General features: G+C 56.4%; 1 protein-coding gene across 3 annotated transcripts in view; it reads left to right on the top strand.

The window, feature by feature from the left end:
* Positions 1-10,035, top strand: part of IGF2 (insulin like growth factor 2) — a 15,832-nt gene extending 5,797 nt beyond the window's left edge. For all 3 annotated transcript variants that reach the window (XM_027868680.1, XM_027868679.1, XM_027868678.1), the window contains exons 2-4: positions 3,081-3,237; positions 8,295-8,455; positions 9,654-10,035. In XM_027868680.1, the coding sequence (XP_027724481.1) occupies positions 3,081-3,237; positions 8,295-8,455; positions 9,654-9,890 (555 nt within the window). In that variant the 3' untranslated portion in view covers positions 9,891-10,035. The remainder of the gene's footprint in view (positions 1-3,080; positions 3,238-8,294; positions 8,456-9,653) is intronic.
* The last annotated feature ends 2,261 nt before the right edge of the window (positions 10,036-12,296 follow it).

The raw sequence follows: 12,296 nt of genomic DNA, 5'->3' as shown, positions 1-12,296 counted from the left end.
GGGGGGGGGGGGGAAGCTGGCAGTGGCTGATGGAAAGTATGTGAGGAGGGGGCTGTGAATGGTGGGAGGGGGCTGGTCTTCATTGAAATAGAGCATATAGGGAGGAGGGTGGGGTGACATTTGCTAAAATTGGAGGGGGGGTGCGATAGGGAGGAGGGAATCAGTAAAGCAGTGGGAGGCTCTTTGGGACGATCCCCAGCCTCTTCCAGGCACAGGTGAAAGCAGTTCTGAAGGGTGGGGGCACTTAGGGGGACATTTTCCCTCCTCCAATCCCTCCTCTCTCCACCCCTTCCAGCCCCTCCTCCCCCCTCCCCCTCCAGCTCCTCCTCCCTCCTCCCCCTTTCCCCCTTTCTCCCCCCTCCTTTTTCCTCCCCACCCCCTTCCCTCTTCTCCCCTTCTCCACTTTCTCCCCTCTTTCTTTATGCAATGCAATCCAACGCAATGCAATATATTTGAATTGAATTGAATCAATGTGAATTCTGCAAACATTTAGAAAGTGCTTTCTGCTCATGAGTCCAGGTAGAGGAAAGGGAACCGGAGAGTTGTCTCTCCCATCTCCCTCATCACGGAGAATGGGTTCAGTGCTTCCCCCATTCGCTCTTCACCCTCCTCTAGCTCCCTCCCTACCCACTGGTGTCATGACTCTTCTCCCAGCAGTGGACAGCATTGGGGGGTGGCAGGCTCCCCCATAATTGGGACTGTCCTCATCTTTGGACACTCTACCAAGGCTGTCAGTCCCCTCTTCTTCCTTCCTAGGGTGTGGGGAATGTCCCAGGCCAGGATCCTCCGTCGCCACCACCTCTGACTTACCAGCAACTTAGCTCTAGCTGAGCTGTTTCTGGTGGGGCTGCCTGCGGAATTTCAGAAGCCAGGGAGGGAGGGATGAGGAACAGCAAAGCGAGGAGGAGTTAAGTGAGGTTACTCAAACTGACTTGCCCAATCCTTCCCGGGAGCTGGCCAACTGTCTTCAGAAAACTTGGGCAGGCTTGTGTTTCCCTTGTAGTTTTCAACCTCCTTGCCTTAATGAATCCAACCCTTCTAGGCTGGAGACCAAGTCTGGCAACAGCCTCTGTTCTCTGAGGTGCCTAGTACTGCCCACTCACCTAAGGTGCCCGGGAGTTGGAGGTCTTCCCATTGAGGAGAGCTCAAGGAAGGGCTGAAAGAGACTTATAGAGGGAAGGAAGGACCCAGGGAAAGCAGGGAGGCCAGACAAGACAGGAGTAAGCAGCCATTACTCTGTGTGGGGGGGGGGGTCAAGCGCTCAATGATAAGGACCTTCTCCCCCCTCCCTTCCTTCTCTGGTATTTACTGTATATAGGATGTCCTCACACCTACCCTGGGAGGTAGATAACATAAGAATCATTGCCCCCATTTGACATAATAGGAAACTGAGGTTCAAAAAGGGGTCATGTAAGGCTCAAGGTCATATAACTCAAGTGGAAGAGCTGTTATTCAGACTGTCTTTGGACTCATGTCAGTGTTCCTTCCATTAGACAGACCACATTGCCCCAGATCCCTTAGAAAGAACGTTGGCTCCTTCCGCGAGCCTGTAGAAGAGATTTGGGAGGCGGCGCAAGGAAGAAAGTCTTGGGCACAAACATGATAACCTTGAGAGGGAGCTGGTCACTGTGTTCCCATGATGAACAAGGGGCCCAAACCCTTGGGTGCACCAGACTGCTCCCTTTGTTAAGTCCTGCTCCCTCAGGACTTTCTGCCTGGCTGCCTTTGAGGGCAGCCCAGTTTCTCTGGGAGTGGGCTGCCTGACATTTGCCCACCCAGAAAATGTGGGCTCCGAGAGGCATTTGGGACTGTGCTGGGAGATCTGGGTTTGAAGCCCAGATCTGCCGCCTGCTAACTTGATGAAATGCTCTCTCAGCTACCCTATGGATGCCACTCATTGGCATAGGGAAACTGAGGCACAGGACAGCTAGACGAAGTGCTGGGGGAGGAAGGAGTAGCCCCATTTGTCTTGGACTGTCCCTGCAGACAGCCCGGCATCTGGAGGAGTTCATGAGATCTTTGTGTTCTCTCTGGGCAGGGCTTTTTTGCCCAGGAATCAGGCAGGAGAGGGAAAGGCCTCCATAGGCTGAGCCCCCAGTGTCCAGATTGTTAGAGTCCATTAGGCAGCACAGACCCAGATGGGGCAGGGTAATACTGATCCTGGATCCTTGAAGCCTTGGGTCTCTGGGCTAGGGCCGTAGGGGGAGGTGCCATTCTGGCAAATCCTCGAGGACCCAGGGAATGGTGATGTCATTTGGGAATTGTTCCAGGGCGCCTCTTAGGGACCCTGATATCATTGGCTGAGCTGAAGGGCGGAGCTAGAAGTAGGAGGAGACTAGGGAGGGACAAGCAGGGGCGTGGTTATGGACTGGGTTGGGCTTTGGGGGCTGGGGGCTACATAAATGTGTGAGCACAGATCAGCTCTCAGTTGCGGAGATCCCTGAGAGCGGAGCAGTCACCCTCCAAGTCTTCTGCTGGGCACTGGTGGAGAGACAGAAGACAGTCTCATTTCCTTCGAAGAGCTAACGGTACATCTGGGAAAGCAAGCCTCGCACCCGAAGCCAAGAGGCTATGAGTGCTGAGAAGGGAGAGCTTGGGGCAAGCTCCTCCATTGACTCTCCAAGCTGGAAGGGACCTCAGAGGCATCCTTCCCTTCCAGCCCCTACCGGAGCAGCCTCACCCAACAAGTGGGCATCTAACCTCCTCTTGAATGTCTCTAGCAACGGGGAGCCGATTACCTTCTGAAGCAGCTCGCTCTATTTTGAGGCAGCTCCAACGAAGGGAATTTTTTCTGACGTCAAGCCTAATTTATCTTTTTTGCCTCTTCCAGCCATCGTACCCTGTTCCCCTCTGGGGCCAACGGGACAAGTTTATTCTCTCTTCCCCCTTACAGTTCTTCCCAAACCTAAAAACAGCTATCACGTTCTTTTGCCCCAGTCCTCTCTTTTAGGAAACAGGTTTCAAGGATGGAGATGAATGCCCTTTTCTCCTAGCCCAACTTGGGATCCAGGGTGGACACCTACCACTATGGTCTTGCTTGTGTAAGTGAACTAATCTCGGGCTGGGGTTTTTCTCCACAGATGGGTTTCCCAATGAACAAGATGTTGCTGTTATCACTCACCTTTTTGGCCTTTGCCTCGTGCTGCAACGCTGCTTATCGCCCCAGTGAGACCCTTTGTGGTGGGGAGCTGGTAGACACTCTCCAGTTTGTGTGTGGCGACCGCGGCTTCTATTTCAGTAAGTGGTTCTTGGGGGTGGGGGGGTGGGGGGTGGAGTCAAGGGCAGGCTCATGGAGTGCCCTGGAGCCAGCTGGAGAAAATAAGATGAATTGGGTGGGCAGGTACTCAGCCCAGGGTTGTCCCAGTTCAAGGTACATTGCATTAGTATAGGCTCATTGCTGGATATGTGTGGAAAAGACCCAGTCTTCCCTGAGATAAAGGCTGCTTCATACCCCCTCAGCTAGGCTTTCTAGTGAGTGCCTGTTGTTTGCCAAGCCCCGTCTTAGCCATAGTGTAGGGAGCAGGAGGAGAAAGACCAGTCTTTTTCTTGGGAGCTTCCACTTTTAGTCAAAAACAGGACAGACACACACACACACACACACACACACACACACACACACACACACAGAGATATGTCCCTGCGCTGGGTGACACCACTCACAGCTGGGGCTGGTCTTTCTGTGATTCGATGGGTGGATGGACTTCAGGTAGGTAACCTTTCCCATCTATCATCTTGGAACTGGCTCAAGGACTCTGCTGACAAGGTATGTGATTTTGTAAATGACTTGCAAATTGTATTTAGATGTGTACAATCAGTTTGCCAGCGTTCTGGGCTGCAGCTCTTGGAAGAGAGGAGACTGTAGGTGTGGGGGACACCCCACACTGAGCCCTGCAGGATCCCACCCTTCCAGAGCTGCCTAGCCCTCAGCTAGGGTGAAAGTTAGCCAGAGGAAAACGTGGTTTGGGAATAAGTGCTGGAGGGCTTGGTGTGGAAGGATGGTTTAACTTGAGGCATTTAACCTCTGCTTGTGAAGTGAGTTTGAGTGAAAGGAGAGCCTTCCCAGTGCCGGGAGAGTCTGGGGCAGTCTGGGGTTGTTTTGAGACCTTCAAGTCAGAATGAACGGAAGCAGAGTTTAGCCTGGAGAGCAGCCGACGGAGGGCCCAGCTCTGTCATTTATTAACTGTGTGACTGAACAAGTCTTTGCCCTTCTCTGGGCTTCTTCCAATTCTTTCTCTCAAAAATGAGGGGCTGGACTTGGGCTACTGGCCGCGGCTTAAAGCCGGTGGGTGATCCTTTGAATAGAAAACCCCTCGGAGAAACTTTGCGGCAGAGGCACCTTCTTGTCTGCCCACCCGGCTCCCTGCAGAGCTGGTATAGAAATGCAAGAATGGGGAAAGGCCAGGGGAGGCTCCCGCCTTGCCAGAGGGAACACACCCAGGAGGAGGCCAGTAGGTCGGACCCCCACACGTCCTGTTCCCTGCCTAGGGAGGGGCTCTCCCTCTCTCCTTGTCTCTACCTGTCTCTCTCTATCACTACCTATCGCTGTCTCCCTCTCCCGCTCCTTGTCCCTACTCCATAGTCTCTGTGCCTCCTCCTCCTTTCCCTATCTCTTTGTCTGCCCATCTCTGGCTCTCTGACCCTGACTCTCTCTGTCTCTTCTTGTCCCTGTCTCTTTATCTGCTGACTTGTTTCTGACTCCTCTGTTTTTCTGCCTCTTTCTGTCCCTGTCTCTTTCTACTTCTCTCTGTCTCAGTCTCTCCATCTCTCTTTCTCTTTTCCTCCTTCTGTCTCCATTTCTTTGTCTGCCTATCTCTGTCTCTCTGCCTGCCCTTATCTATGTCTATGCCTGTATCTCTGTTTTTCTTGATCTCTGCCTCTGACTCCCCATTGCCTGGTGCCAAGGGTTTCTTTGAGCCTTCTGCCTTACTTCCTATGGAAATATCGCCCGAGAGCATTCTACTTTCTCTGTCTCTCTCTGTCTTGGTTACTGCCTGGTGTTTCTGTCTATCTGTCTCTCTCTCCCTCTTCCTTTGTTGCCTGCCCTGGCTGTTCTGGAAAAGAATCAGATTCTAGTATTGTTCTCCTCCAGGATGGCAGATGCCAGGCTGTCTGTCTTTACCCACTCCTCTTTGGGGTGCTAGTGATAGTGGGCTAATGCTGCTGGACCTTCTGAGAGATTCTCTCTCTTTCTCTCTTTGCTTCTGTCTCTCTCCTGCTCTGTGTCTCTCTCTCCTAGTCTGTCTCTCTCTTTCTGTCTCTTCCCTTCTTTCTCTCTCTTCCAGCAGCTGTCTCTCTAGCTCTCTCATTCTATGTGTCTCTCCCAGTAGTTTCTTAATCTCTCTCTCTCTCTCTGTGTATCTCTCTCCCTCCTCTTTGTTTCTCCTCGCCCCCACCTCCATTCTCTTCTCTTCTCCTACCATGAGCAAGTTCCTTTCCCTTCTCGGGTCTGAATTTTCTCCCTCGTAAAATGGGGCCAAGGCGGTGTTTAAGGTGCATTGAAGTCCCAGCCCTTAGATGGAGCATGGAGGGACTTCCAAAGCCACCTGGCAGTGAGCTCTCAGCCAGAGGATGAGGAAAAGAACCACATGGGCTGTTGTGGCAGCCAGGGACCCTTTTCTGGCTTCTTTTGACCCACAGGCTTGGGGCAAATCTCTTCCCTTCCTAGGATTCAGTTAACTTGTTTGTAAAATGAAAGTCCTGTGGGACTTAGAAGTAGTTCTGATGGGCCAAAGGGGAGACAGCTTTGCTGTGCTTGTGTGTCACTTTCTGCAGCTCGCCCTCCCCCCACTTTCTGCTGATGAATGGGGTCCTGCTGGGTCTCTGAGATCGCCTGGGGCCACTTAGCCTCCCTCCCTGAGGAAGGTCCTGGCTCCTGCAAGATGCAGGAAGCCTCCCCAAAGGCCAAAGCCCCCTATGCCCACCCTCCTTGCCAAGCCTCTCCAGAGCCCAGGCCGCTAAGTGTATGTGGGGGAGGAAGCCCTAGAGAGAAAGACCAGCCGGGCTGCTGAGCTCTCAAGATGGGAAGGAGGTAACAAGCCCCAGTCAAGGGAAGGGAGTTAGCACACCGCCGCCGCCGCTGCAGTGAAGGGGTGGGCTGCAGAGCGGAGCTCAGCCTTCTTTATAAACAGCTCCTGGTTCCTCCTTCCCAGCAGCTGATAAGAATTGAGCTCCCCTCGCTGGGCGCTGACGGGGCACATTCTTGGCTTCTGCGGCTGCACACAATAATACTGGGTGAAAGGAGCCAGGGATTTTGGGGGGCGGGTATTAAGGGAGCAGAACAAGGCTGCTGGGCTCAGGCTCAGGATAGCAAAGGCAGGAGCTGGGGTCACAAAGGATGGCTTGTTGTTGAAACTGGTGGCACAGTCTTGGCTCATGCAAGGGAGAAAGGCTGGTGATAGTCAAGGGTTTGTGTGTTGCTGCTGCTACCTGCCTGATTGATTAAGGGATGTGTGTGTGTGTGAGTGTGTGCGCGTGTGAGTGTGTTTGTGAGTGCACGCAATCGCCCAAGTGTGAGCAGCGTGGGACTCAGCCCCAGTGAGCTAGCCTTCCTCCGTCAGGGACCTCTGTCAGGCAGGGCTACACCCCACCCTCCCGCCATTCCCCATCTCTCCATCCCTTCATGCCCCCACTGGCCTCCTCTGCATCCCCTGCCTCAGTCTTTCCTTGTCAGTCCTTCCTTGTCATTCTCTGAGTGTCTCCCCCAGTGCTTAGCACAGCGCTCTGCACACAGATGACGCTTAATACAGGCTGCGGGGTTGGATCAAGTGATTTAGCGCCTGCTGTGTGCACAGCACTGGGCCGGGCTCGCTATTGCGGGATAAAGAATCCAAGGCGTCCCCCTGGCCCGCCTCAGCTCTTCCTCCCCCTTCCTCCTGCTGGTGAGAAAAGCAGGCACCAGTCGGTGTCTGTAGTGAAGAGAGGAGCTGAGTTCTGTGTCTCGCTGACCTTCTTCTCATGCCCATAGCTCTGCCTGGCCTCAGCGCACCGCCTCGACGGCACTTCCCAGACCCACACTTCTCCTTTGGGGGGGGGGGGGAAACTTGGCTGAGTTTCAGGTGGTGGAGGCAGGGCAGAAGGGGAAGGATCCTCACTAGTCTGGGTCTAGGGAAAGAAGCCTCATGGTAGCTTAGCCCCCCTGGAACGATGAGGGTGAGGGAGAGGATGGGGGGAGAGATGGATTGGGGATTGTTTAAGGCGACTCACTCCTCCCCTCCCGTCTTCTTCCTGGCCCTCTTTCGCGACAGCCCATAGGCACCTATCCCAGGCCAGGCGGTAGGGCTGGCCAGAGCCCAGGTGTGGTCTGCAGGCAGGGCAGTGGAGAGCTGGGGCGTCCTGTCTGTGGCCCCACTAGGGAGAGAGCTAGCCTCCGTGGGGCTGCCCACAGGATCTGGGACAGTTTCTTTAACATGGTGGTGGCAGCTGAGCTGTCCTGCTTCCGCGAGCCGGTACTCCCAGGTCCATTAGGGATTTTCTGAAGCTGGCCGGGTCTTCCCAAACACCCCCAGAGCCTGCTTCTGAACCATGCTGCGGGGACTGTGGCAATGGGGCTTCTGCTCCTTGTTCCCGAGCTGACCCGGAGCAAGCCTTCCCTCTCTGGGCCTCAGTTTCCCCCTCTGTTCAAGGGGGGGGGGGTGGGCAGGGACCTCTACCCTTAACATCTCTTTGAGCCTTCCTTCCTGAGAAGTTGTGCTTGGGATGGATTCTGGTGCTCTGGAATCTCTACTTGGCAGTTGTCCTTCTGCCCTTATTTCCTTTGTGACCCTGAGCAAGTCACTGGAAGTCTCTATTTAATGGATGTAGCTTCAAGGAGGCCCTGATAGAGTCAGCTGTCTTGAGCCGGAGGCTCAGTTTCCTCCACTGTAAAATGGGCAGGGTGGCAGGCCCAGCTGCTCTGGCTTGTCTCAGAGTACCCGGTGACGCCCGAGCCCTGTGGTGGACAGATCTTTCCTGAACCTCTGTGTTCTGGACACTGACCTCCCCTCACCCAGCCAGGGCTCCTCCTCCTCCTCCTCCTCTCGTGGCCTCCCCAGTGCTCGGCCCAGAGCTGTGCACACAGTAGGTGTCATATGAATGCTTGGCCCATTGACCGCAGGCTGGGCAATGGGGATTTGGGTCGCAGCGGCTGGCAGCAGGCGATGGCCAGGGCCACAGCCTCGCCCCCTTCCCTCGTGGGCCACCTCTCCCTTCTCTGGGTTCCCTCAGTCTCCCCATCTGGGAATGTCCCACCACCCTGTGTCCATCTGCCCCCCTTGGGATGCAGCTGGCGCTGAAGGGCTCTCTCTTCTTCCCTTTAGGCCTTCCTGGCAGGCCCCTGAGCCGCGTGAGCCGCCGCCTGAATCGCGGCATCGTGGAAGAGTGTTGCTTCCGCAGCTGTGATCTGGCTCTGCTGGAGACCTACTGCGCCACCCCTGCCAAGTCCGAGCGAGACCTGTCAGCCTCTATGATGGTGCTCCCGGTAAGTGCTGCAGACTCCCAGCCCCGGGCCTGAGCCTGGCGAGAAGTGAGGGAGAAGAGGGTCCCCCCCCCACCCCTCCAACACCCCTCGGATCGATCCCCTAGGCAGGGCCCGTGCCTGAGGCAGTGCAGAGGAGCGCACCAGCCGGGGGGCCTCCTGGGGGCTCTCCCTTCCTTCCCCGCTTTCCCTGCTCCGAACTAGCGGTCTGCCTTTCCCGGCTGTCACCGTCCTTGTCTGAGGCTTGCGCCTTAGAACCAGAACCGGCCAGCTCCTTCAGCTTCCGAGCCGTCAGCAATGGCGTTTCGACGTGGCCCGAGGCCGCACTATGCCCAGGGAGGTCCCTGGGTTCTATTCCCCGCTTTCCCAGGGACACACGGTGTGACCTTTGCCAGCCACATTCTTCCTTTGAACCTTACTTTCTTCTTTTGCAAAATGGAGACAGGAGAGGCTGTTTGCCTCGCCTTTGGGGATAGTTCTGAGAACAAGAATGAGCTGAATAGGCGTGAACGGTGGGTGGTGGGCGGCCGAGAGGGCCCCAAAGGTGCCTGCTCGGTCATGGCCAGATGGGAGAAATCTGGCCTCCGGGGGGCCTCCCTCACCCGCAGCCTAGAGGGAGGTGAAGAAATGGGCTAATGGGAGTGGGCAGATTACCAGCTCTGTGCACTAATGGGCAGGGAAGAAGAATGAGCGGATTTGTTCATTGTCTCTGGGTTTCTTCCCCTGCTCGGAGGTGTTTCCACGAGCAGAGGGGGAGCAGCCAGGCAGCCCGTGGGGGACTGGAGGGAGAGGACCCCACGGTCCGTTGGGGCCATCATCCGGGCAGGGCCTGCAGAGTCAGCTTCATCCCTGACGGTTCCCATCGCTGGTCTCTGCTTGTTGTCACAAGCCCTGGGGAGACCATGCGGGTGCTGCCTCGGCCCCTGGCGGAGCTCCCCCGCTGGGCTCTTTCTGGCTTAGCTCTGACCTTGAGAGCTCCCAGCTCCAATTCAGAGAGCATTTCTCTGGCCCTCTGGGCAAGGCTGGGGAGCTCCTTCTCCTGCCCCCATTCTCAGTGGCTGCTGAGGCTGACTGCTTACCGCCCGCCCTGGAGGGCTTGCTGATTCTCATCAGACCACTCCTAACTCCTGGCTCCTCTCTGCTTCGGCCTGGCCCGGCCCACCCGCCTCCTCACCCTGCCTCCTGCCCCTCTCGCCCTCAGGAAAACTTCCCCAGATTACCGGTGGGTAAGTTCTTCAGACTCGACACCTGGCAGAAGTCAGCCCGTCGCCTCCGGAGGGGCCTGCCTGCCCTCCTGCGTGCCCGCAGGGACCGGCTGAGAGCCCAGGCGCTGGAAGCGGTCAGAGAGGCCAAGCGGCACCGTCCGCTGATCACCCTGCCCAGCGAGGACCCCATCCGCACGGATGCCTCATCCGGAAAACCCGCCAATCAGAAGTAACCTGGGCACCTGCCCGTCTGCCCCTGGGATCGGATTCCTCTTCATCTATACTCTCTCTCCTTTTCTCTCGACAAATTCGGCCTCTATTCTTCCAAATGTCTTTCTTCCACCGCCCCCCCCCCCTACCCCCCCATCCCCCCTCCCCCCCCCCCCCTCGACGCCAAGGGGCTTCGAGCAGCTGCCTTCCTGGTCATCTCCAGGCAGCATGTGATCGTCAGGCTAGCACCAACAGTGTGGGCCGCCATGCTTTCCGGGGCCTTGGCCTTGCCCGCTATCATGTCTATAGGATTTTTCAAAGAGCTCAAACACCCAAAGTCCCCGCGGGCTCAGCTTCTCTCCTCCCATGCTCCCAGTCAGATTGGCCTTGGACTGTGGACTCCCCCAAAAGCGTCAGGAGAGGGCCTAGCTACCAAGAGAGGCTGTGGGGTGCTGTGCCCTGGAGGGGAGATCCCGGTACCCATTCCGCTGGGAACTCAGTCAGGGCAGGGGGACCCCGAGCCTCCCCTATAGATGTGGTGCCTCCCCACCCACCATCACTCTTCATTGGCACATTCTCAAACTCAACCCCCTAACCACCCCGTTTTTTTGAACCAACCTCATGCTCTCTGCTCCTTTCCCACCATCCACCATCACTGAGGAGGAATCCCCAGGCCAACAGTCCATTTGCAGGTTTCTGGTTCACTCGCTTTTCTGCCAAACTGCAATATTCCGTGCCTACTTGCATCTTTTAATCATTCACAAGTGAGAGAGAGGCAGAGAGTAGGCTAAGCTAGAGAGTGGAGCAGACGGGCCGGGGTCCCTGTCCCTGAGGCAAGGGCGTCCAGCTGCCTTTGCCAGGGCTCACCTTGGTCTAGCCCAGGGCTAGATTCTGCGTCATCTTTCGGCAAATGAGCTCTATCTGGCTGGTCCCTCTTTTGTGTGGGCCCCCCGGGGGACCCCAGTGCTCCTACATCAGTGTGTTTATGGTGCTAAAGTGAGTTGGCCGGGACAGAAGGGGAAGGAACACCTCGTCAGGGAAGGGCGAGAGGGCGAATCCTGACAGACCCGGGCAGCCGGCTTTTCCTTTGGAGAAAAGTAGGAGAATGCGGTTTTCTCCCTGCTTCCGGGGCACACAGTTTGGTGAACTCTTCCCCACTTTCTTCATCACACACACACACACACACACACACACACACACACACACACACGAGCATGCACACATCCACACTCATGTACATGCATGTGCCTAGCATGTGCCTTCATACCTGACTCACACTCCTGAGCACACACGCACTCATGCACTCACTCACACATCTCCATGAAGGGTTACCAGACTGTGGCAGATACCCCAAACGTGTGCCTTCCGGATCCAGAATCACCAGGCATTCTCGGGCTTCCCTGGCAGATGGCTCATCCTCTTGGACTTCTGCCTTCCCCCTCAGACATCCCGCCAACCCCCTTCTCTCACACAGCAGGTAGCTTTTTTTTTTTCCCCATAGCTTTCTCCAGTGCCGCTCTGTATCATCCTTTACCTACAAAAATCGGTCCCTTGGCCTCCATTTTTTGTCCCCTCCCCGCCCCCACCCCCAGCGCCTCTAGTCCCCTCCCCCCATTCCTCCCCTGGCCCTGCCCCTTCTCGAAAGGTTGTGGGCACGGTCAGGCTGAGGGTGGGGAGGAGGGAGGAATCCTGCCTTTGAGGCTCGTTTTCTTAAGGGTGGGATTCCTCCTCTTGGGGCGACCACAAAAGCCAGAGCTGGGGGTGGCAAGAGGCTCCAGCATTTTGATTCGGACCATTTGGCCCCCTGTCCAGCAGGCCCAGCCTGAGGAGGCATTACCTCCTGGGGGTGCGCTCTGACCAGCCCTCCTCCTATGGGGGGGCAGGCCGGGGTGAGAACCAGAACCCTGCCCCTCACCTGGGCCTCCAAATCCTACTCCCAAATAGCCAGACAGCCGACCGACCACCTTCCCGCCCTCATCTGCCCCAGTCCAAGGGGAGGCCGATGGCCCCCCCCTCAGCTCCGGGACCCCCTTCTGTCCGCCTCTCAGTAACCATGCACCATTGAGCCAATACATGCCCTGAACAGAACGGCACTCCGAGAAGCAATCTACAAACACGTACAACCAAAAACCTGGGGGAAGGTCAGCTCCTTTTATTTATTTTGTAACAGAGGGATGCACAAGCGTGGAGGAATGAGATTGGTCCAAAGCCGCGGTGGGGGAGGAGAGGACCCCTGGCCCCTCCAGTCAGGCCCTGCAGCCAGCAGCAGCTTCATCCAGGTGCCCTTCCGGCTCCTCTCCAAAGACAGCTCCCCGCTCAGAAAGCCAGGGCCGGGGAGCAGGAGCGGGACAGGGATGAAGCAGGAGGAGGGAGAGAGTGGGGGCATACAGGGGGAGGGGGGGATGTCTCTCTTTTTTTTTTTTTTTTTT

This window comes from Vombatus ursinus, unplaced genomic scaffold (assembly GCF_900497805.2).
Source record: "Vombatus ursinus unplaced genomic scaffold, bare-nosed wombat genome assembly UNPS02014790.1, whole genome shotgun sequence".
NCBI classification, from domain to species: Eukaryota; Metazoa; Chordata; class Mammalia; order Diprotodontia; family Vombatidae; genus Vombatus; species Vombatus ursinus.
This window is presented reverse-complemented; position numbering and strand designations above follow the sequence as displayed.